This window comes from Falco peregrinus, chromosome 11 (genome assembly GCF_023634155.1).
Source record: "Falco peregrinus isolate bFalPer1 chromosome 11, bFalPer1.pri, whole genome shotgun sequence".
Taxonomy (NCBI): domain Eukaryota; kingdom Metazoa; phylum Chordata; class Aves; order Falconiformes; family Falconidae; genus Falco; species Falco peregrinus.
Window position 1 is genome coordinate 8,988,262 of NC_073731.1, and position 22,309 is coordinate 9,010,570.

The 22,309-nt window shown below is 40.8% G+C and overlaps 1 protein-coding gene across 1 annotated transcript in view; it reads left to right on the top strand.

Moving 5' to 3' along the window:
- The window catches only part of PCSK2 (proprotein convertase subtilisin/kexin type 2), a 109,179-nt gene that overhangs the window by 34,815 nt on the left and 52,055 nt on the right, over positions 1 to 22,309 (top strand). The window contains exons 3-4 of the mRNA XM_055816508.1: positions 18,631 to 18,744; positions 20,401 to 20,509. Of these exons, the coding sequence (XP_055672483.1) occupies positions 18,631 to 18,744; positions 20,401 to 20,509 (223 nt within the window). The remainder of the gene's footprint in view (positions 1 to 18,630; positions 18,745 to 20,400; positions 20,510 to 22,309) is intronic.

The window sequence follows — 22,309 nt, forward strand, 5'->3', positions numbered from 1 at the left end:
CTGTGTTCCATGAATACAAAAAGGGATTTACAAAGGTCAAAGAAAGTTGATTGCGGTATTTGGTGATACAGTGGAAATTAATTAAAGGTTTATATTTAAATTATTTCTGAATAGTTTTCTGCAGTAATTATTTGATGCTGCATTGGAAGATGGCTTTTCAGCAAAATGGGTGCCTCTAACAGCTGAGAATAGTCAATAGTAATTAAAATGCTGATATGTATGTCATAGATTAGTGAAGTTGAAGAATGCTTCTTGACCTTGTAAACTTCTGTACTGAGGGGCAGAGTAGGACTGAGTAGGATAAAACATTGCAGAAAGACAAAGAAATACCTTAATATCTCAATGGTACATATTTTTCCTAATTAGTTGTATAGTATCCGTTCCATACTATCATACATGGACTCAGGTCAATATTACAATTTTGCTTATGTGAAGTGATAGCTGAAGGGCTAAATTTCTGTGAAGATACAGCTTTATGTTTTGTATTGATAGTCATCTACTGACTGAGTGATAAAAAGAAATATGCTCTTATTATGTGTACAGATTTGGTATTTCATAAATGTAAGTACTCAGTCTCCATTCATTTTATCTTTATTGATTCCAAGCATTATTGTTTCATACAGAGGATACACAGTAAGGTGTCCATGAGCCTTGCAAATGTGAAGTCTTCACAGAAGAACCAGATCTAATTATTATTTTTATGCTCCTGGTCTCGCAGCAGTATCACTAAGCTGATTACTGCTGGGCTCTAGGTTATATAACGCTGCAGTGTTATGCTCAACATTAATAGCTGGTTCTCTTCTTCCTTACCAGCTCCGCACACTCTCTCCTGTTCCTTTTCTTTGGAGGAAATCCAGATGCATTGGTTGTATCCTCATCAAGAACCTGAAAAACAAAATAAGCCGCTGGGGCCAGGAGATGCCCTGCGTTGTGTCTTGGAGTCTGAGGCCGAGTGATTGATTACATTTGTTCGCATCTAACTTGGCTTTGTCATCGGGCAAATACGATAAACTCAATACTGAGCCCATTTTCTGTGTTAGGCTACTGATGTCCCTGGCGCTCAGCCAGCCTTCCCCTGCAGAGCTTCTGGGTCACTGGATCACTTTTGTCCTACTTGTGGTTCCACCCAAGTCAGTGCTATTATGCCAGGAGGCATTTTTTTCCCGGCAAAACAAGGAGCTCCTGTCCCAGCCCCTCTGCTCTTTGGAAAAGCCACGTTCTACTCAGCGTCTGCACAGTGTCTTAAAAAAGTGAGATACCTTTTATAATCCTTACAGGTACCATTGTAACTTTTGTTTTTTCCAACTCAGAACAATCTGGGTTCTTCTTGTAATAGCTTGCCTCATGGATTTTATGGATCTGATACCATGAGGCAGCAAGCAATCTCTGGCAGAGTTTGGACAAAAACGCTGATTCTCTTAGGCCGGGAGATACTGACATAATTGAACAGTGCTTGCTTTATTTTCTTTCCTCAGCTGTGATGCTCTTCTGGGAAAATGTTCATTGGAATCCATTTTATTTGTTTTGGAACACGAGCTTTTATTGGAATAATTCCCTTGATTGCTATAGGAAGAGGATTTGTGTTTGGGCTATTTATTTTCTGAAAAGAGGAAGGAAAACCTCGATGTTAAATTTTCACTTCCCTGTTTCTAGACTTAACTGTATTCATATCTCATAAATCTCAAGGGTCTTTCCCCAAGTTGTAGAAAAAAATTTTCATAAGCTTTTTTTTATCTGACAACCAACTAGCTAAAATGATTATTTTTGTAAAGGAAAAAAATATTTGTAAGACTTCGACTAATTTTATTTCTGATAGTGCAGTCACAGAGTGACAGGAGCAGAATCTACTTTTTCATATTTGAAATACTGAGTCAGGGCAAAAATATTTTATTGCGCCAAATTATTTTGTTTAGAAAACAAAGAGTTTAATTTTGTTTCAACATTTCTGGTTGGAACCTTTGTAAGATTTTTGTTTCATTATCGGTTTTGACTGTTTTTTCAGTTTCATTCTTTCCAAATGAATGTGCTATTTCCAGACATCCGTAGGTCTGACTCCAGTTCCCACAATGTGAAAAGTATGTTGCATGCATGCAAAAATAGCTAGTGGGGGACAACATTTGAAACAAGCATCTGACTATCAGCCAGGGTTACAGCCTTCTGCTCATAGAAATGGGTAACTCGCTGCTCACTACTTCACCGCTCTTAATTGTCTCTAAATGGCTAAGAACAAACTTAGAGGCAGCAGTGCTACTGTGAGGGCTTGAGCTTCTCACAGCTGTACAACGCTGTCATGCTGGTTAACTCCAGCAAGCCTCCACCGGCTCTTTGGTCCATGGCCATTTTGAAAAATTGAAGCAATGAGGCTTGGCACAAGCTAAATGCTTCTACCGCTAATTCACCGAACAATGCCAATTCGCTGCACATCTGCATCAAAAGTTTTGGGGTTTTTTTTAGTCCTGTTTGGATGTTGGTCTATGAAGCCATTGTTACCCAAAACTGCCTGAAGAGTTTATCACAAACAGATCCAGGGGAGCTCAACTCATCCTGCCTTTGCTAAAACCATCTAAGGAGGCTGAGATTTCCCTCAGTCAGAGCATACTTAGCAGCTGCTTAAACCCTGTTCTGAGGAGGTGGTGGGGGCTAAGTGATGCATTCTTCCAAAGGAGGAAGTATTTTATTTTTTATTCATAGGCTGTAATTTACTGAAAATAATAAACCCCCAGTAGTTAACTTGAGACATACAGAAGATGAGGTATAAATATTTTTTCAGCAGCAGGAAGCTACTTGGAGAAAAACCTGGAAAAGGGGATAATAAATGATTGAGTTTGGTTAGTTAGCTCTAAGAAAGAAAACTTTTTTCTGAAAAAAAAAGTGGGGTTTTGTTTCATTTCAAAGCTGCCATATGCAGACTTAGTGGAACTCAAGAGTTTAATTATGAATGTTTTCACTTTCATGTGTCAGTGAGGTTTGGAAGAAAGTTTGAGTGTATTGAAGAAATGCAAATTCCGGATTGAGATTGGAAGGTATGAAAAAGGACATTGCTGCTAGGAGTATGAGTCAAACTGACGTCTGCTGGTGCCCTGACGTTCTGTGGAATACTGAACATTTTTGCTTAGAGAAAGGACGTGTTTCTGTAAAGACAGCTGTTTACCTGAGAATGTTTTTTGTCAGAAAAATCTACCCATCGAGGTTTTCTTATTAGCACTGTACTTGAGAAGTGTGCACAAGGTGAATTACCTACCTGACTTGCAAACAATTAATAATTCAGTGTAAACCAGAAAGTCAAATCTTCCCAAATACTTGCTATCTGCCTACAAAACAGATGACAGTGAGAAGGGGACTGCTTTGGTGACTTAATACTTGCAGATCTCCCACTGAAATGATCTGTCTGTTCATCAGAATTTGTGGTCTTTTACAGTATGTAATGAAGTAATCTTTGCAGGTTTCAAAGCATGTTTCAAATACGGATTATGCCCATTTCACAAATGCTGGAAATGAAGAGAGTGGGGACTTTAAATTTTCTAAATGCTCATACAGCAAAGCATAGCAGAAGTAGGAGTAGATTCTAGATGACCAATCTACTGTTCTGGAAGGGGGAGGAAAAAGAAAAAAAAAAAAAAAAAGAAGAGGTTGGATTACAGCCATTTGTGGTCTTTACAGCACCTGGGCAATAAGAAAACTGAGATGAGAACAGTGGGGAAAAAATAAAAACCAAGAGATTAGCGCAGATCCTCTGAAGCCTGAAAGACTTAGGCAAAGGACGGTAACCTTAAACTGTAATTACTGTTGTCATTTAGTGCTTCCACATGCATGATCTGGAGGCTCAGGGGAAATTACTGTGCTAGAGGCTATCTAAGCATAAAATAATAACAGAATTGCATGGAGGCATTTGTCCCTGAATATAATCCAGTACTAGTTGCCCTGCCTCTGCTCCTATCCTTGCTTCTCTATGGCTCGTTCCAGCTTTTCCCAGGATGGCACTTCTTCGACCTGGGTAACAGCAGCAGCAGATGGAGAAAATACATTTACCTCTCTAGTGTTGACAGAGATTTGAGTGGGAGGTCTTTGTGCTCAGGAGACTGTGAGCTAAGTAACATTTTTTCATTACCTATTTCATTCTTTGCTGTCCAATAAGCAACTAATTTTTTGCAGAAACTATGCACAAGTTATTTGACTGAACATGCTGCAGTTTAGAATATACAGGTTTATATACAGTGTTTCCCAGAAGGTAAAATCCAACACTCCTCTGTGTTTGCGTTTTCAGATGGAAAGAAGCAGAAAGTCAGGGAATTTTGTGTCTTTGTGCTAGTTTAGACCTACTTTAGATGATGGTACTGACCCCAAATGTGTGTTGATTGGCTGGGGAAGGTATGGTTTGCCAGATGTATCTGTGATTTTTTACCACTTAGGGTTATGTAGGTGTTTCACAGGTTTTATTATAATATTTGCTCATGGAAATGGGAGCTCTCTTGAATCTCTGCACGTAGGAAGCAGACATTTAGCTTCTTTCAGTTCTCCTGCCCTAACTGCCAGGAGCAGCGGTAGTACAGCAGGACAAGGCATCTTCTTAGCTCTGATCCCAAACTGCAGCACTGCCTCCAGGCTGAGGTCCTGTCTCCATGTGCATTACCCTCTGGTGAAGATGTAGAATGAAATGATAAATAGTTTTTGTCACCTTCGTGAGGTGATTTGAAACCTCTTTTAATGTTTTGCCTGATTGAAACAGCAGCTATCTACCGCCCCTGACTAGAGGAACTACTGATTTTGTTGAAAGACAGGATGAATTATTTTCTTGAGATTTATGTGAGTTTTTTGGTCAAGCCCTGAGGTAAATTGAGATAGGACATATTAAGGGGGAATAGGAGAGAACTTTTCTCGGTTCTGCCTTTATTTTTTGTTGTGATGGTTGACAACAGGAAAAAAATTTGTTTTCTTTTCAGCCATGTTTTCCATAAGGGCCTCAGATGAGTTTGTACTGGGCAATGCAAGTAGCTTTCCAGGACTCTGTTTTCATAACAGATCTCAAGGAAAAACAAACAAAGTAGCCATCTGCTTCCTTCATCCCTGACCAAACCGTGACCTCAGTTACAGGCTTGTGTAAGGTACAAGGAGCTTGTGCTTTCTTCCTCTCTAAATGGTGCTGCTTTGCGCGTTACGATAAAGGGAAGAAAAATTCTCCTGGACAGTTTTTATCACCTGTAGGCACCTGTGGAGAAAGAGGGAACCTGGCCTAAATGGGAGGGAGAAGAAGCGTATGAAGGGACAACACATGTCTCAGGTGAGGCTAACACTGGGATTTTTGCAGTATTTCTGTGCAGTTGGTCATGGGTGCTTATGTTGACTCCTCCACAAGCTCCAAGATGGAAATGCTGGAGAGAAGTGACCTGTGAGCCACCACTTCTGAGGTGCACCAGCAGCGCACCTACATCAGGAGGTCTGCAGGTCATGTCTGTGTGCTGTTGCTGCTTGAAGAGCCTGAACATACTAATTCATGAGGCTCTGCATGCTGCTCCGGCTTTGTAGCATGCACCTTCTGAGCATCCCTGCTTACTCGTACCCCCTCAGTATCTCAGCGTCTTTTTCTCACCAGTGGGTTGCATATTTGGTTACTTCTTTGGAAATAGGCATTCTACCCTGAAGCAAAGAATAATAACTCGTCCTCACAAGTTCAGCCCCACAAGTCCGAACTTGAGATCAACCGGAGGGAGGCTTTTAACAGGATTTCTCCTCCCAGGGATGGTGTTAAACACAAGAGATAGACATTTCTCCAATATGCAGCAGTGAAGATCTGAAGTAGTATCACTGAAATGAATGGAGTGAGTCTGTATTTACCCTTGGACAAGAGGAGGTGGCACCTGGGTCTTTGGACTTCTGAAGAATTGAATCTCAGCCAAGAAGCTTATACCAAATATATACTGTTCTTCCACTGCGGTGGTTTCACCTGATGTTTTTCTCAGTGGTGTTCCTTAGTTTAGGTATTCCTGCCTCCTTTGTCCTCAATGTTTGTTCTTCTGACATAATTTCTATTATTTTGTTGTTGTTGTTGCAGGATTAGCTGGTGTTGGGATAGGGCATATGACTGCATTTTGAAAACTTGTTTCTAATCTAGAGCATTTTCCTGATCTCATTTGCATTTCAGTCCAGTGTGGCACGTGGTAAGGTGCTGGCCCTTCCTGAAAGGGGAGTGAGGAACAACAAGGGGCACTACCCAGTAGAAAGGATGGTGATTTTCAGTCCTTTTCAGGGGCCTCAGGGGTTTTTTCCCCTATTTTTTGTTCGTATTTCCCCATTTTGGAGAATAATGTTGTTACTTTCCGTGTCATAAAATGACATTTTGAGTCAAGACTTTGGCAGCTTCATCCCTTACATAATTCTGGTGTATCTCTGGCAGTGCTTCATGGTTTGTCATTTTCCTTCGTAATGGTCATTCGTAGGTACAGCTCACCTTGCTCTTAAAGGAAAGGTCCAGAACAAAGGACATCATCTCTGACGTCATTGTGTTGTCAACAGCTTGCCAAGTCCATGATTCTGTCATTTGGCACTAGATGTTCTGCATTCTTCAGACTGCAGTGACCCAAGACATGTGGAACTTTATATCCCCAGTCTAGGCAGCTGTTCAAACTGCCATAAAGTCAATCCTTCTGCTGTAATAGTTTATTTCCCCAGATCTCTCTTTTGTTACTCTGTGAAGTACTGGTAGTCTCAAGCCACTTCTTCAGTGCTTGCTGTAACACAGGTTAGTGCTGGCTTTTTGGAAATATGAAGAGCCCCTAAATGTGTGTGCAGCAGGCACTGTTAGTATTAACCAGAGATCCATCACTTTTCATACCAAAGAAATGTAATTTCATGGGGGAAGCTTTTCCATTAAATTTTAATTCTGTGAAAACCATAATATGAATTGGGTCTCAAAGTCTGGACACAAAGAACGATTTCCATAGAATTTGCATGCATCATTTTTGATTGCCTGTTTTGTGAAGCCTGAGCAAAGGATTTTCTTCCATGGCATGCTAAATATTTGTCTCAATGGAAATAAACTAGGAAGAGCAAGAAGTATGTAATGAGGACAGCAGTTTACAGGAGTATATGGAAATCTTCGGTGATAAGCAGAAGCATATTTAGGGTTTAGTCTTTCTCAGTCCCTTGGGGTACACCTCCCTTTCAATGAGTGTGAATAGAGAGGTCCCTATTAATATTAATGCAAGTTATGTATGTGTGCTGGAAGGAAAATATACCCCAAAGTCTAATTATTTTATGCTAATAACTGAACTGAAAAGATACTCCCTCATTCCTGGCCAAAAAAGCAGCAATAGTTCAAAGAATTTGCAGCAGGATGATCATGTTATTACTTCATTTAAGCCAGTCTGTGCTCTGACCCAGTGGGGACAAGGGAAAATTCTGGCACCAAATCCCTGCCAGTGCAAATCCAACTCTGATTATAATGAGTTTTGTAGTCTTTGGGGGCCATTTTTAATAGCTCTCAGCAGTGGCTAAATAGAGGGGATTGTGACAAATCAGAATCAGTTGGATATCTCAGTCCCTTGAAATCAAGGCATAAACCCCTTTGTTTCTAAGATTTTTGAAAACAATTTTAATTGTGCAGATGTGCTTTGGAGAGAGGCTTGGCCAGCAGCCAGTGGGACAGGCTGCTGGAGAACATGGGCAGGGATGTAAAAAGCATCTCTGCTAAGGGGGATGTTGAGAAGACCCATAAAGAATATTCAGACCAGGCTTCTGTGCCTCATACTGCCCTGTCTCTGTGAGAAGCTAAGGAGAGTTTCGGCTAGGATAAACTCTGAGTGTATTAATACTTGTCTCAGTTTCACAGGTTTTTCCGTCTCTGTTATTTTGCGGTGTGCTCTGTTATGCTGGGGCCGACTCTGTGCCCCAGCAGGACATCTCTTCCCTGCTTTGTTGACCCCACCACTGCACAGTGTTAGGTCTGCCTACAGTCTCCTGCTAGATGGTGATCTCTCTGCCAAATCACTGTGTCCTGGTGACTTTCTTGACAAGAGCAGAGCTGTAGACTTTGCCTGGGGGAATGTGTGTTTGATACACTTCTCAAGCTGGGTGCTAGGCAGGTCGGGAGTTCAGGGGCAGAAGGGGGAGGTTTCTGCCACTTGATGGCAGCCAGATTCTGGGAAAAGTGCCCTGATGGAGACCTCTCTGCCTTGGCCATGCTCTCTGCCACTGTGCTGGGTACCAGCAACTCTGCAACTGTGCTCTCTGTGGGCTCCAAGGCAGGAACTGAAGATGTTTAACTAAAGGATTCTGACGTACAACATGTCTTGACAAGGATCAAGGTCAGTCCTTTGAAAGTATCAAACTAAAAACTGATTTGGGTAAAGACCAGAACAGTAAGACATTGGCTGTTTCTTCCCTTTTTGCAAACTGACCTCTTACTTCCCGGCTTCTCCTATCTTTCCTCTTCATACAGAAATCGTTCTCTAGAAACAGTTTTGTTTTGATGCTTCCTCTGTGGCAGATGGCCTGTCCCTGGCAGCTCTACACCACTAACCCAGTGCAGTACAGCAGTGATACATAAACCTCTGCTGATTTTATTAACGTGCTCTGTGACAGGGATCCATAAACCTCTGAATCTAGGAGCTGAAGAACTGCAATTGCAACCTTTACAGTGCACAGCCCAATCAATACAGATCATCAGTCGCTTCCTGGGCTGGGAAAGGCATGCATGGGAGCAAGCTCCCTTGTCTTTTCTGTCCAGTGTATTTATGGTAATAGAATAAAGTGGTAGCTGTGCTATAAACAACTACTCTGCTGTTGGGTGCATAAGCAGATCTGTGAATGTGAGCAGCAGCATAATTGCAGTTTTCCCTCTGTCATAAGGTTGGCTCCTGTTTTGTGTCTGGCTTCTAGTTATGAAATTTCCTGAGAGAAGACGTTGTACAGCCCATGTAATTCCCAGCAGGCAGCACTTTAGGAAGATCAGTGGTTTGCAATTCTGTATCTCGTCCCCACTGAGATAGCAACAGAGCTCTGAAGGCGTTAAAAATGGAAAAGAAAGGCTCACTAATATATCACTGCTGCTCATGTGGACCTTGAAGTTTAAGTATTACAGGTTTGAAATATTAGAATAAGCTTAGACTTTTTGGCAGTTGTTGCTATGTCACTCCAGGCAAGCAGCTTTGTAAAAATAGGCTTTGTTTTTTATTAAGGCTAAATGGGCCTTCTGCAGATGTCGTTACCACCTGGCTGGGGAGGTGTTGACAGCAGCGGGCAGCAATCAGTGGTAGCAGCCTGCTGCATGGTGCTGCGGGGACCTGAGTCAGAACAGCGATCGCGGGAGCTGCCGGGGAAAGAGTAAGTGGGCATTTGGGACAGCTGCCTCTGTCTGCGTGGAGGGGCTCCCTTCCATGTTGACTGAAACAGATGCCTCTTCAGGAGGTATTTGCCCCGATTCAAACTGCATTGTTTGCTCACAGAGCAGAAGAAGCAGGGAAAGGAAAAACTGTTTCTAGCAATGACAGTGCTGAAGAGGGAACAAAAGAGAATAGTTGTATTCTCTAGGACCCTGACAGGGTTGCAGTTGGGAAAAAGAAATCAAAAAGCACTCTTGCCCTTTCTGAACCCAGGTTTGAGAGAGCCTGGATTCTGTATGGTGGAGCCAACCATTTGTTCGCTGTCACCCCCATGAGTTCAGGTTTTGAGGGGGGACCCACAGCTAGTTTTAAGTAATGGTTTTAATTCAGACTTTGTTAAATGAATTTAAATGAAATTGATTTTCAGCTCGGTTCATGCACTGCATGTAGGGCAACAGCACTGACATTAGTCTGCCTGCTTTCCCTCCTAGTGCCATGATACAATTTTTATTTTGGGAAGCTGCTCTTCAGCTGAGATCCTGGCAACAATTTTGTATGAAAATGTTTCACCACCACTGAGTCCAGTAGAGCCCATCTGCTCAGAAGGGCCATAAACAGCAGAGGAGCCTGAAGTAAACTTTTACTTTAAGCCCCACTGCATGAGAGGAACCTCAAATAGCTCCTACCACAGTTACCGTGACTGAATGCTGTCACTGGGCTTGCGGGGCAGTTATATAAAAATGGTTTGGGTTTTTGACTTGGTGTTTAGAAAAGGAGTACGCATAGAAAGCAAAATAAATCACAGGGCAACATGCAGCTTTTCAACGAGTCTGACATTGTGGTGTATTTGCTGTTAACATGAGAAGAGGATGAACCATGCCAGCAATTCCACGAGAGAAAATGTGCATTATATTTTTCCAAGCAGATGTTTCATGGCGAATGATGAGCTATTAGATGAAATTTGAGTGGGAAGGAGGCTGTGGAGAATGAAGTGAAAGTATGATGAGTTATAGCACAGGTCAGAAGCCAGCTTTTAGGTGCAGAATCACTTTGGAGACCAGGGGGATCTATTTTCAGCACATGCTGCAGACTGACTTTGAGGTCTCAATCCCCTGCTGATTCAGTTTCTCTAAATGATGATGCATACTTACACAGGCATATAACAAGGCACGTCTAGTCTGTGCATATGGAGTACGTCTATGTCTGTAAAGCAAAATGGCATCTTTAGAAAGGTAATACATGAAGTGAGGTAAAGCTGCTACAAATGATGCTTTATGACTGAAAATGTGTTTGGGCATTAGTAGGCAAATCCACGTGTTTACAAGAAGTCTCTTATGCATCAGGGTGAGTCAAGGGTGTGCTTCAACAAAGATAGTAACTTTACCTGGCAGTTGAGTCTTCCCATACAAACCAAACTGAACAGATTTTTTCCCAAAGTGATATTTTCTGACAGTCCCCACTTATCTGGAGACTTTCTTCATGAAATAAATTAACTAATAATCAACAGAGTTAGAGGAATCTTTAGCCTGTGAGCACTCCTGTTCTCTTGGGATGTATCAGATATTCATTGCTTGTGTGGAAGCAGCAACCATACTCATGGAATCTTTAAAAAGGTGGTTATATAAAGGTGGACTCTGTAGTACCTCTCTCCTTGTAGGACCAGTGAGCTATTGTGGAGCAGGAGGAAAGTCCTTTGCTGGAAGTCTGCCCAGGAATATAAGAAATGATCCAAAGATATAAACGAACAAATGACGATAAAGAGTAAATTATTAAATTAAAAGATTCAGCATCATCTGAGCACCTCTTTTCTTTGTATTGCACAGATATAAGCAAAAGCTAGTCTCAATGCCAAAAGGTTTGCAGTCTTAAAGATGAACTGGGCCTGATTCCCATTTGAACAAAAACCCTTTTATACCACAGAGAGGTTGCAAATGTAACGTAGACCTACTTTGAATATCATCTCAAAGCTTGATGGTGGCCTTTGTAATAATGAAAAGCACTCCATGAAAAGACTTCTACTGTGGAAGAAGAAGAAAATGGTGGGGTTTTTCCTAACATGATGTTTTAAGAAAGGCGTATCTGCAGTACTTGGCAAAGGGATGTAAAAGAAGAGAAAAGTGTGACTTGTAGCAACCAATTTTGCAGCTAAGAAGGGAGGATCTGCAGTCAATAGTGCTCTACGTGCACGGAGCCCAATTTTGTTTTCTGTCACCAGGCATGCTGCTGTTTACACCTGCACTGAGAGGTGGTTATTCTGATTAATTTGAAAGACTGATCATTTTTGTGGCCCAATGTAACTGGTGAGACAGCAAAGTGTGAAATTTACCCACAAGCTGCTGATAAAGTGTCCCTGTGGTTTGCAGCCTCTCCAGATCCACTGGAGAGACCAATGCCTGCAGTTATAGCCCATCACTGGGAAATTTCTTTCTTAACAGAGGTCTTTGATTTTGTAACTGTAGTGACTGTCCTGCTGTCTTGCAATAAGACATTGTTTGAAATGTGAATTACTTTTACTTTTCTGTTGTTACATACCATAAATTGTAATGTCAGCTTCTCCATGTAGAATAAGCAGTTTTTCATTCCTTTTGGAAACATCTTAAGATTTCAGAAATGCTCCTGCTCTCCTGTTGGCTTGTTTAAGCAGTGAAAAAATTGGAAATAAGAACGGAGTTCCTAGAATAGCTAGCACCTGTGATAGTGTAGATCCTGGTACAGCCCTCATGCCAAACTGAGGAGAGAGCAGAGGTGTGAAGCAGTTTGCTTGTTCTTGAGGCAGTGCGCTGCATATCAAGATATACAGGGCTTATTTTGCTGTCTCAGTCTTTCCCCTTAATAAATTCTATCCCAGAACAAAAAAACTTTGTCAAAGAGGGCATGATCCTATGAAAATTTCTGTTTTACTAGATTGGCATTTCCATTGCAGACCATCCCTACTCAGCATTCATTTTACATTGCAGCCTAAACAACTCACATTTCAAAGTAGCAGCTAGAGCAGCGCTATTGATTGCTTAGCTGAGCAGGTTGAATGTGATCTGCAGCCTCCTCTTACACATTGATTCCTTCTCTCTTTACTCACTGCTTCCTGAATGTCACTGAACTGTGAGAGGCCTGCTAAATGGACAAAAATATTGATTTCTTTTCCCTTTCTTTTATTTTTGAAAGCTCCTTATTTACCAAGCACTGAACTAATATCAGGAAAACAAAAGGTCACAAAACAAGGTAGAGGCAAGTCAGTTCTTGCATACTTTTTTGTAAAATATGAACTTGGTTGAAACACAAGTTCTTTAAATTGCATTTCCATCAAGAAAGGTTAATTGCCTGAGGGGAACCTTTGAGTTCAGCCTGTTCACCTTCATATTTTATTGTTGTTTGATTGATGTGGAACTTCTGGGGCAGTTTCCTAAATGGCCATACCTCTAATGTTTTAATTTGCAGTGGGTTTTGCAGAGAAAGTTAGTAAGCAGCCCAAACTACCCCGTGATTTGCTGTGCAAGGCAATCAGTGACAGTTTTGTCACACTTTAATGGTGCAGTATTTTGTCCCTGTTTTGTTCTACTGGAAGTGTGACACTTTGCAATACCATGTCCAGAGAAAGGGGGTGGGAAATTCAAAGAGCACAAGGTGGAGTCAAGTAAAACTGAGAAGACATCCCAAGAGGGATGCCTGGGGACAGTGTAAGTATCCAGAGGCTTTAGTATCTGCTTATGGTCTATATAAACTTAGAAGTGTTTGGGCAGGTAAATGGGGCTGGTTAGAGAAAGTAGAAAACTAGAACTGGTCCAGAACATCTAAGCGTAATAAACAAAAAAACCCCCAGCAGGTCCTTGATATCCAACACTGTTTCAACTAGTAACAAAAGAAAGAAGTAACAGCAAGTTAGAGACATGGTAAGAACAATGAAAAATGGATGTATTTTACAGTTGACATTACTTCACCTAGAAATCAAAGCAATTCTTATGCTGTCTGTGTTTGTCATTATGAAAATAGCCATTTAAAAATGTATAAAGCAAGAGTGATAAAAGTATTTTGATGGAAAGACGTGTTTTTACTTCAATGAAATCTTTCAAATTGAAAAAGAAAAAAAGTCTTCCTCTGTCCTTTGCTTAGAAATGGCAGCAAAGGTTGTGTTGATAAGCTTTGTAGTTTCAAAGGACTTGTGCTTAAACAGCTGCTACATCTTTGTGGTAGCGGCTCTAACTGCACCTACCAAGGAGTGGCAAGATAGCTCGGGGAAGGAGTCCCTGTACGGTGGCTGGTCACCAGTGGTGTTCCCCAGGGCCCAGTACTGGGGCCAGTTCTGTTTATCGCTGATGAGGGGATCGAGCGCACCCTCAGCCAGTTCCCAGCTGCCCCCAGGCTGGGGGAGCGCTGACCTGCTGGGGGGCAGGAGGCTCTGCAGGGGGGTCTGGGCAGGCCGGGCCGATGGGGTGAGGTTCCACAGGGCTCAGTGCCGGGCCCTGCCCGAGGGTCACACCAGCCCCCCGCAGCTGCAGGCTGGGGCAGGGGCTGGGAACTGCCCGGCGGGGAAGGGCCCTCAGCACTGGTGGGGCCACATCTCGCACCCTGGGGTGTTTCAGGCCCCTCACTGCAGGGGGGACGCTGAGGGGCTGGAGCGTGTCCAGAGCCGGGCAGGGGCTGGGGACGGGGCTGGAGCACCAGGCTCACGGGGGGCGGCTGAGGGACCTGGGGGGGGTTGGCCTGGAGAGGACTTGGGGGACCTTATCGCTCTCTGCAGCTCCTGACAGGGGGGTCGGTCCCTTCTCCCAGGTGATGAGGGACAGGACAGGAGGGAACAGCCTCAAGTTGCACCAGGGGAGGTTTCGATGGGATATTCAGAAAAATTTCTTCACTGAAAGGGTGGTGAAGCATTGGAGCAGGCTGCCCAGGAAAATGGTTGAGTCGCCATCCCTGGAGGTACTTAAAAAACATGCGTAGATGTGGTGCTTAGGGGACATGGTTTAGTAATGGACTTGGTAGTCCTGGTTTAATGGTTGGACTTGATGATCTCAAAGGTCTTTTCCAACCTAAATGATTCTATTACAAATGCAGGCGATCAGTTTCCAACTTCTTTAGTCACCTTCAGGAACAGACCTGTATTGACCCTGAAGCTTTAGAGTAAGAAGAACCACTACTTCCTTTGGCTGGTCATCTCACTGCTATGTTGGTTTTCTGGTTTGGGTTTGTTTGTTTTGTTTTTGTTTTAAAGCCATGCCTATTAGATGTCATCAGTGGGACTGCATGTTGCCTCTGGAATTTGGTCCAAATTCTCCTGTCCTGAAGTTCTTGATTCTTCAGGTTGGAGTTCCATGTACTGTTCCACTTTTGTGCACCCGCTGGTATAATTCAGTAAATCTGTCATTTATGCTTAGTATAACAGAGCCATTTAACTGCAGGAGCTCACCAGTACAATTAACCCTGTTCTGTCAAAATGAGGGGCTGATTATTTTGGCATTCATAGGAGCATAGAGCACAGTTAGTGCTGCGGTTTCTGGCCCTCCCTGAGCAGTATTGCAGTCAATTGATTATTCTGTTGATTTGTTCTGCATCAGTATCCTGCTGGTTTATTATTATCCAAGTGACTTTATGCGCCATGCATAAGTACAAGTATATTAAAAATCAATACTTGAACCTTTTTTTCCTTATGAAGATCTTATTGTCCATAGGCTACCTTCGTTCATACATGACCTTTATTCTCATTACAACACAGCTAATAACTTTTGCATGATTTAGTCACATGCTAATAAAGTAGATGCTCAGATTTTGCTCTCTACTTAATCCTGTATCCTGATGAAAAAGGAATAAATTAATTAAGAATGAAATAAACAAAAGGCTGTTAATGCTGATAAATAAGCCTGATTTTGAGACAGTAAAATTCATACTATTTTAGTAAGAAAATCTCATTCCATCGCTAGGTTCTAATAAGTATCATGCTTCACAGGCTCAAATAATTTAGAGATGCAATTATCAGAACCCTGAGTCTTATGAATATGATCTTTCCTGCTTCAGGTAGAGAAAAAAGTATTTAAAAGATGGTGTGAGGTTGCATTGTGCATTGGATTGAGGGCTGGAGTCAAGGTTTGAAGTTGACACAGGCATATGGGATTATGGCTGTTACAAGATCAGAACGTTTTCCAATGATTTTCTACCATTGCGCATGCAAAGCTGTTCTCTCCTGTGTGTGTTTGTGAAACATACTAGCTGCGACATGACACTTAATGCATTCATATTACTGATGTCATGGGACAGCCTCATCTCCTGTAAGGAGAAAACGAAGATAAAAGCAGAATCAGATGTGATCCCTCTCCTGATCCAGACTAGATATGAAAGCACAAGTTCCCAGCTCTAGAAAACACCATTTTTCTGCTGTAGATATCCAATTGGCAAGAAGACTAGGATTCTCCGAGTCAGCTATCTGCAGCCCTAAATGGGCGGTTCTCCACTCAAATCATTGGATTTCCATTATCATTTTCAAAGTTTGTTCTGTTGGGCTTTTTTTCTGGAATATATGGATGTTGTCTGCTCGTGGGATCATTGCCTTCTAGATACGTTTTCATCAGGAGAAAGGCGAGATCTTAACATGCAGGCTGAGATCCTCATACAAGGCAACTGAATTGAGGCAATTTATAGCTTACCTAAGTGAGAAACTACCACAGTCTTACCCAAAGCTTTCAATTTATTTCATGACAGAAATGCTTAATCTTTTCTGGATGCTTGTGAGCTGATGGTTATGAGTTACCAAAGGGAAAAAACCCTTAATTCTGTAGTGAAAAAGAAGCCTCTGAATTTACATTTGTGGCTAGTTAACATCCTGTACTCCTTTTCTCCATGTGAACTATTCAGAAAACAGCCTACAGAGTGATTTTAGTTCAGAGAGGGTTATAACTCCTCGAGGGGTATATTTCCTTGTCTCAGGAAATTATAATATAATGTAATATAATACAATACAAAAAATAAATTGTGTTTTGTTGTGAAGATGGAACAAATCAGACAAATGAGATGATCCTGAAGCGGGAAAGCAGCCTGTGCTATTTCTGCAAATTGCTCCCTCACTTCCTCCAGGTTGTCTTAAAGAAAAGCCAGGGCTCCGCAGCATTGCTTTTTAATTAGCAGAAATCCTTTTGTACTAAATCCTAATTCAGTGCCTTAATGCAGCATGTCCTGCAGAGCCAGCAAGCTTGCGTGGGAGCGCAAACGCATGAAATCTTTTTCTCTGGCATCCCTCTAAGTGAGGGTTGGCTTCTGTTCATAATTATTTTCTGTGGTGACAGCTCAGGGTTTGTAGTCGCAAGCAGAGAGGCAGGGGTGGTAACGGAGGAAAGCATAATGACAGGTGATTGCTCTGTTGTCTCCATGGCATCACTGAGCCTTATCTTAGAGGTATCAAACAGTATGCTTATACCTTTCTTCACTCTGTACAGGTACCTGGCACCACTAAGTACACCTAGCGTGGGTCCTGCTTAATCAGTGTTCTCCTTCCAGCTTATTTTGTATCAGTTTTTTTCTTTATTTTCAATTTGCTCCGCTTTTAATGAACCTGCGCAAGTAACAGAAACATACATATAAATGAAAGCACCAATCAATTCAGTATTTTATCATTTGGTAAAGCACCCACCAGTTCAGTATTATATCATTTGGTACCTTTAGGAGTTAGAATTCATGCAAGTAGAATTTTAGGCACGTTTGACACTGCCTTTTCAGGGCACACTGCTCCATCCTGCTCACTATGAATTGGTATTCAGTTTTCAGGGTTATAGTGAAGCAATATAGCTGTGAGGAAAATAGCTTTTAGCCCCCATCAGTTAGATCCCAGTTTCATCTGAGCCTTAGGCACCTCACTGAGCACTGTATTTTGAGGCTTCTGCTTTAATTAACGGAGACAGAAGGACACCTCCAAGAATGACTCAACTGACCTAAGATCTGATTTAGCCTTTGAATGAATTTCTCCTCTGTTGATTTTCACTGACACTGTATGAATTACTGTGACACAGCAGTATGACTCCTGTATATGTATTCTTAATCAGAAATGCCAAAGCCACATGTCTAGAAGTGGTTCTCTGAGTTATTAGATTTATTTAATAACCATGCATTTTTTTCAAGAAAATGCCAAGGAAATGTTGGTGGTATTACTGCCTTCTTGCAGCACACCTCAAGGTGTGCTTAGTTTATGGTTTTAAGCATTTCTCCTTGATCAAGGCTAGATTTTTTTAACATTTTTTTCTTTTTAATTAAATGCTGGGACTCTTCATGCTGTCTTCATTCCAAGTGTTAGGCTAAAGAATACAAAAAGAGCATGCCAAACTTGACAGCACTTCTGCAAGGTCTGAGAATATGTTAGCAGATATTATAACTCCAATTACAACCATTCAGTGGTCTCGTTTAGGAGTGCTCTTTTATGTGGGTACAAATAACATGATTATGGTCTGACATGTGTAGTTCCTGCCTCCAAGTATATTTGTGTGTCTGACTTTTCTGACTTTTTACAGTGCTTACTTAAATGTTTCTATGGATTTGCTCTTCATAAAGAAAAAGATCTCTAAAAAAACCTATAGCTATTTGTGTTTCATAACCAGCATTTTCATATCTTATACTTCAGCCAGTGTGGTCAGCTTAGTGGCTTTTTTGCCATGTAGTTTTTCTTGCCAGTATATTTATTTATCACTTATTTCAGGGATTTTCCTTGCAGTAAAGTAGATCACTTTACAAGACGTGTTTTTTGAGAACCTCAGGAGTATGCCGAAAGCACACAACACCAGATTTTTTTTCTCCCAGCAAATCTGTTTGGCAGGAAAGGCTATGTAATACTCTGAAAATGCCCTGGAGAAAAATCTGAAAAAGTAAAAGCGTGGTTGAGACCTGCATCCTCATGTTATCAAATGCCAGCAGCTTGAAACAGTGACATATTGGCAATTAGTTAAATAATTCTGGCTTCTATTAACAACAATGTTTTGATTTTGCTGGCAGTGGAAAAGTAATGTATGGCAAGAAGATCCATGATAATAATGATGCCTGGATAGGGGCTCTTTCTTATGCAGATAGGTGGGAGCCTGAAACATGTTCAAGCTGTAGCCTTCCTCCAGGCAGGACACTTGTGGGTGTCTCTGCCCCCCATAGCCATTGTAGTAGTCCTGGAGCTCTCTACCTCTTTGCAAATTTTCACTGAAATCAGTTACCGGTTTAGAAGTTGCAAATGAATGACACAGATACAAACAGTGTGATTTCATAAGCCTTACCTCTCGTGAAAGCAAGGCTAAAAAAGTCTTCGTATATGTAGTTAAGGATGTTGAGCTGAAGATGTAAAAATTAACCTTTCCAGGTACGAAAAGCTGTGCAACAGGAAGGCTTCAGCAGAAGGAAGCGAGGATACAGAGACATCAATGACATTGACATCAACATGAATGATCCTTTATTTACCAAGCAATGGTACCTGGTAAGTTTTGAAAGAAAATCACAGTAATCGTAACTAAATAATTGGCATTCAAGCCATTCTGTGCTGTTGCAATGTTTTGCAAGAGTTCTTCCCCTGTATGTCACAAAAACTTGGGAATGGACCCAAGGCTCGGTCCTATTGTTTTTAACTGTACCTCTTTTATGCTGGGAGGACCCAGCACATTTCAAGAGCTAAATTTCATTTCAGTCAACGGAAAGATCCTTAGAAGGCTTGAAAGAGAACTGTATTGGTGTCCTGTGGGCATTCCTGGTGTGCTGATGTGACCCCTAAAACTGCATATGAATCATGTCTTTGAGCTGTTGCCAGGTAAAATACTGTTATAGAATTTCAAAAAAAGTTCTAGTGTATTGGCTAGAAAAAGTTGAGGTTTTTCTTTTCTTAAGGAAATCTGAACTCTAATTTATTTTCTTCTGTCAGAAGCAGAACAGCTGAAAACTGATGAATTTTAGCTTAAGCTAATGTCAAAAGAAATTAATATTTTGCTAAATTGTTTCATTTTTAATGTGTCATATTTTGTAGGGAGAAGTCTTCAATCTCAAAAGAAAAATTAAACTTTTACATAGAAGTAGCCAAAATCATTTTTTCTATTAAAAAATTTGATAATGTTGGCTAGTTTTTAATGTTGCAACCTGTTTATGATTAAATACTTAGTCAATGTACTGCCTTGTTAAGTTAAGAAAGGTCTTTTTGCTTAAGAGTAGTGTTTGTTATTCTCTTTCCTTTTAATCTGTTTCTTATCTTTTATGACTCTATCTGACATGGCTGACTATTAGGGTTTTTTTCCGCTCTAAGGCGACAAGAGTTTTCAGATGAATGAAGGCCCATTAGCATAGATGGGGCTTCGTTCTTAATGAGATGATAAACTAAAGTGTGGATTAATTCACTTCTTTCTGGTACTTCTATCAAAATATTGCAGTGATAAAAATGACATTTTTATGAAGCTATAAATTTTTGAGATTATAAAGTACACTAAAATGTGTTTTGAAGTGAGATGTGTCTGACACAAAATTGAAAAATTTTGCATCAGGAGCAGCAAAAGCTGTATTACTTTTCTCCTGGAACTTGAGAAATTTGTGAATGAGGTTGGGGAACATGAGTAATGCCTGATGAAACAGGGGATTGCCTGTACTGCAGAACCATAGAATCACACACACACAAGGTTGGAAAGGACTCTTGAAGTTCATCTAGTGAACTTTCCTGCTTAAAGAAGGGCCCACTTGGTTATCAAAGATGTTGTTTCTGGTACTAAACCCAGTGGTCATGAACATTGATCTGTCCTTTCAAGAGTAAAAGTATTTCCTGCTCGTAAAAAGTCTTATGTAAAATCTATTGATCTAACTTTTTCTGGATTGACCCACTGCCCTGACGGGCTTAAGTAGGAGTCTTATAAAATCTTATAAACCACAAAGAAGTGAATTTACCCAGAGTTGTTTTTTTAGTTTGTTTTGGTTTAGGTTTTTTTACCGCTGCATTATTGCAGTAGATATGATTATGTACAGATGTGCACTCCAAAGCAAATGGGATATATTTTCCATACCAAAAGATACATGCAGAGACATAAAGCAAAATTCAGCGGCTGTGGAAATGTATCTGTCAAGTAAAAAAGAGTATTCTTCTTTTTCACTAATGTATTAGATTAACACTGGCCAAGCAGATGGGACTCCTGGACTTGACCTTAACGTAGCTGAAGCGTGGGAGCTGGGATACACAGGGAAGGGAGTAACCATAGGAATTATGGATGATGGTAAGTGAAGACTGAGTGCTAATTTAATATTTTTAAAGTCGCTTTTTCCATATAATCAAAGTAAAAAAAAAAAAAAAGAAAAGATTAAAAAGTAATAATGGATTGCTTATAGTGGCAAGACTACCAGCCTCCATAAAGACTTTGAGATCTTCAGGGAAAATACATTATAAAGACTTCACTAGGGGTACTGTAGCATGGATAACCAAGCTTTAAAAATAGTTTGCAGTTATCACTCAGATATCTTCCAGGGCACACCATAATGGCCATTAAGCCAAAGGAGAGACTCCCCTTGACTTCTGTAGGCACTGACTGGGGAATGTAATTGCTGTGCAAAAACTATTTAAGAAAACATTTTCTGGGTTACATTATTCTCAAAGTCATACTTGACAGCTGAAATAATTAAACACTTTGATTCTGAATGTCAATAAAGACCTGCATATTAAATATATTACTAATTTGAGGTTAAGTTCAGAGAAGAAAAAGATAAAAGGTACGGTTGAAGTCACAGCTGTTCTTCTCATGGGTTCTTTGCTGAAGTACAGGAATTCTGTGCAGTCTCTCAGCACTTTTCTTTGGGCTACATTTTTTTGAATGTTTTCCTTTTATGGTGACTGAATAATATTAAAAACAAGTAAGTAAAATGTCTGGATCCATGAATGTTTTCTAGAGTCAGCTGAGATCTGTCCTCACTTAATTCTGTTCCTCATCTGCTTATGCCCAAGGCAGGGTTTTTGTGGAAGTCTTTAAGAAAGGAGACTCAGACATCTGCATGTTGAAGAGAGATCAATCACATGAGACATGACCTCTTACATGATGTCATGTGAAAACTCAATTTCCCTGATCCCAGAGACAGGACTTGGCTTTCAGAATAGCTAGGCCTGACTGTGATGGGTATGATGGCAAACTATTTGAGCTTCAGGTCAAATAAAGCTGTTGGCCCATCAGGTACAGCTTTTGGAGAAGGGGTTAATTTGCCTTATATTCACTTCCAGTAACTGTGGAAGAGAGCACTTGAATACCATGATTCTTTGTTGAGATTTTTGCTGCCCATCTGGACATTGTTGTCAGATGCTGTCCATCTGGCCGTTTAGATCAGTAAGGCTCTCCACAGATACAAGGGTGTCTTCATGCAAATCTAGTGCTAAGGACCCTGAATAATGGGAGGTATTCATTTCATCAGAATAACCAGCATAACAGCATCCTCCTTGGAGATAAAATTGAGCATGTAATACTGTGGTGGTTGGTGACGTGGGATAGAGTAATGATCAAAATGTAATATGAGATTGGTGGCCATTTCTTTGTATGTTTTAACTGGTCAGCTTATCCCATCCGAGTGTAGATCTGCAGCTTCTGTTACACCATCCACTGGGATTTGTGTATTTGCCATATGTAGAAAGATACCATGCATTAGAATGAGTATGTTCCACACCACTGCACTGTGATAATCTTTAGCACACTACCAAGGTGTGCTGCCTGTGCTCAGAGATTTGCTAAAATGGTCTAATCTAACATTAGAAGTTCTTTCATATACATAATCCAAAATATTTGCCTTAGTTATCTGCCCAAGTCTAGATTAGGTAATTTTCTGTCTACTTAGATGACAGTTTTCAGTGGTTAAAAATACTCCATCCTGTACTGATCCACTGCTTACTGATCTTGTTAGTTTTGGTGTGCTTTGAGTTGCAAAGATAAATTGTGATTTAAATTAACCTTAATAAGTAAATATCATCTAGTCTACAAAACAGGTCAATAAATTTTGTCACTGAGCTTACCTTTTCAATCGGCACCTAGATTTTAACA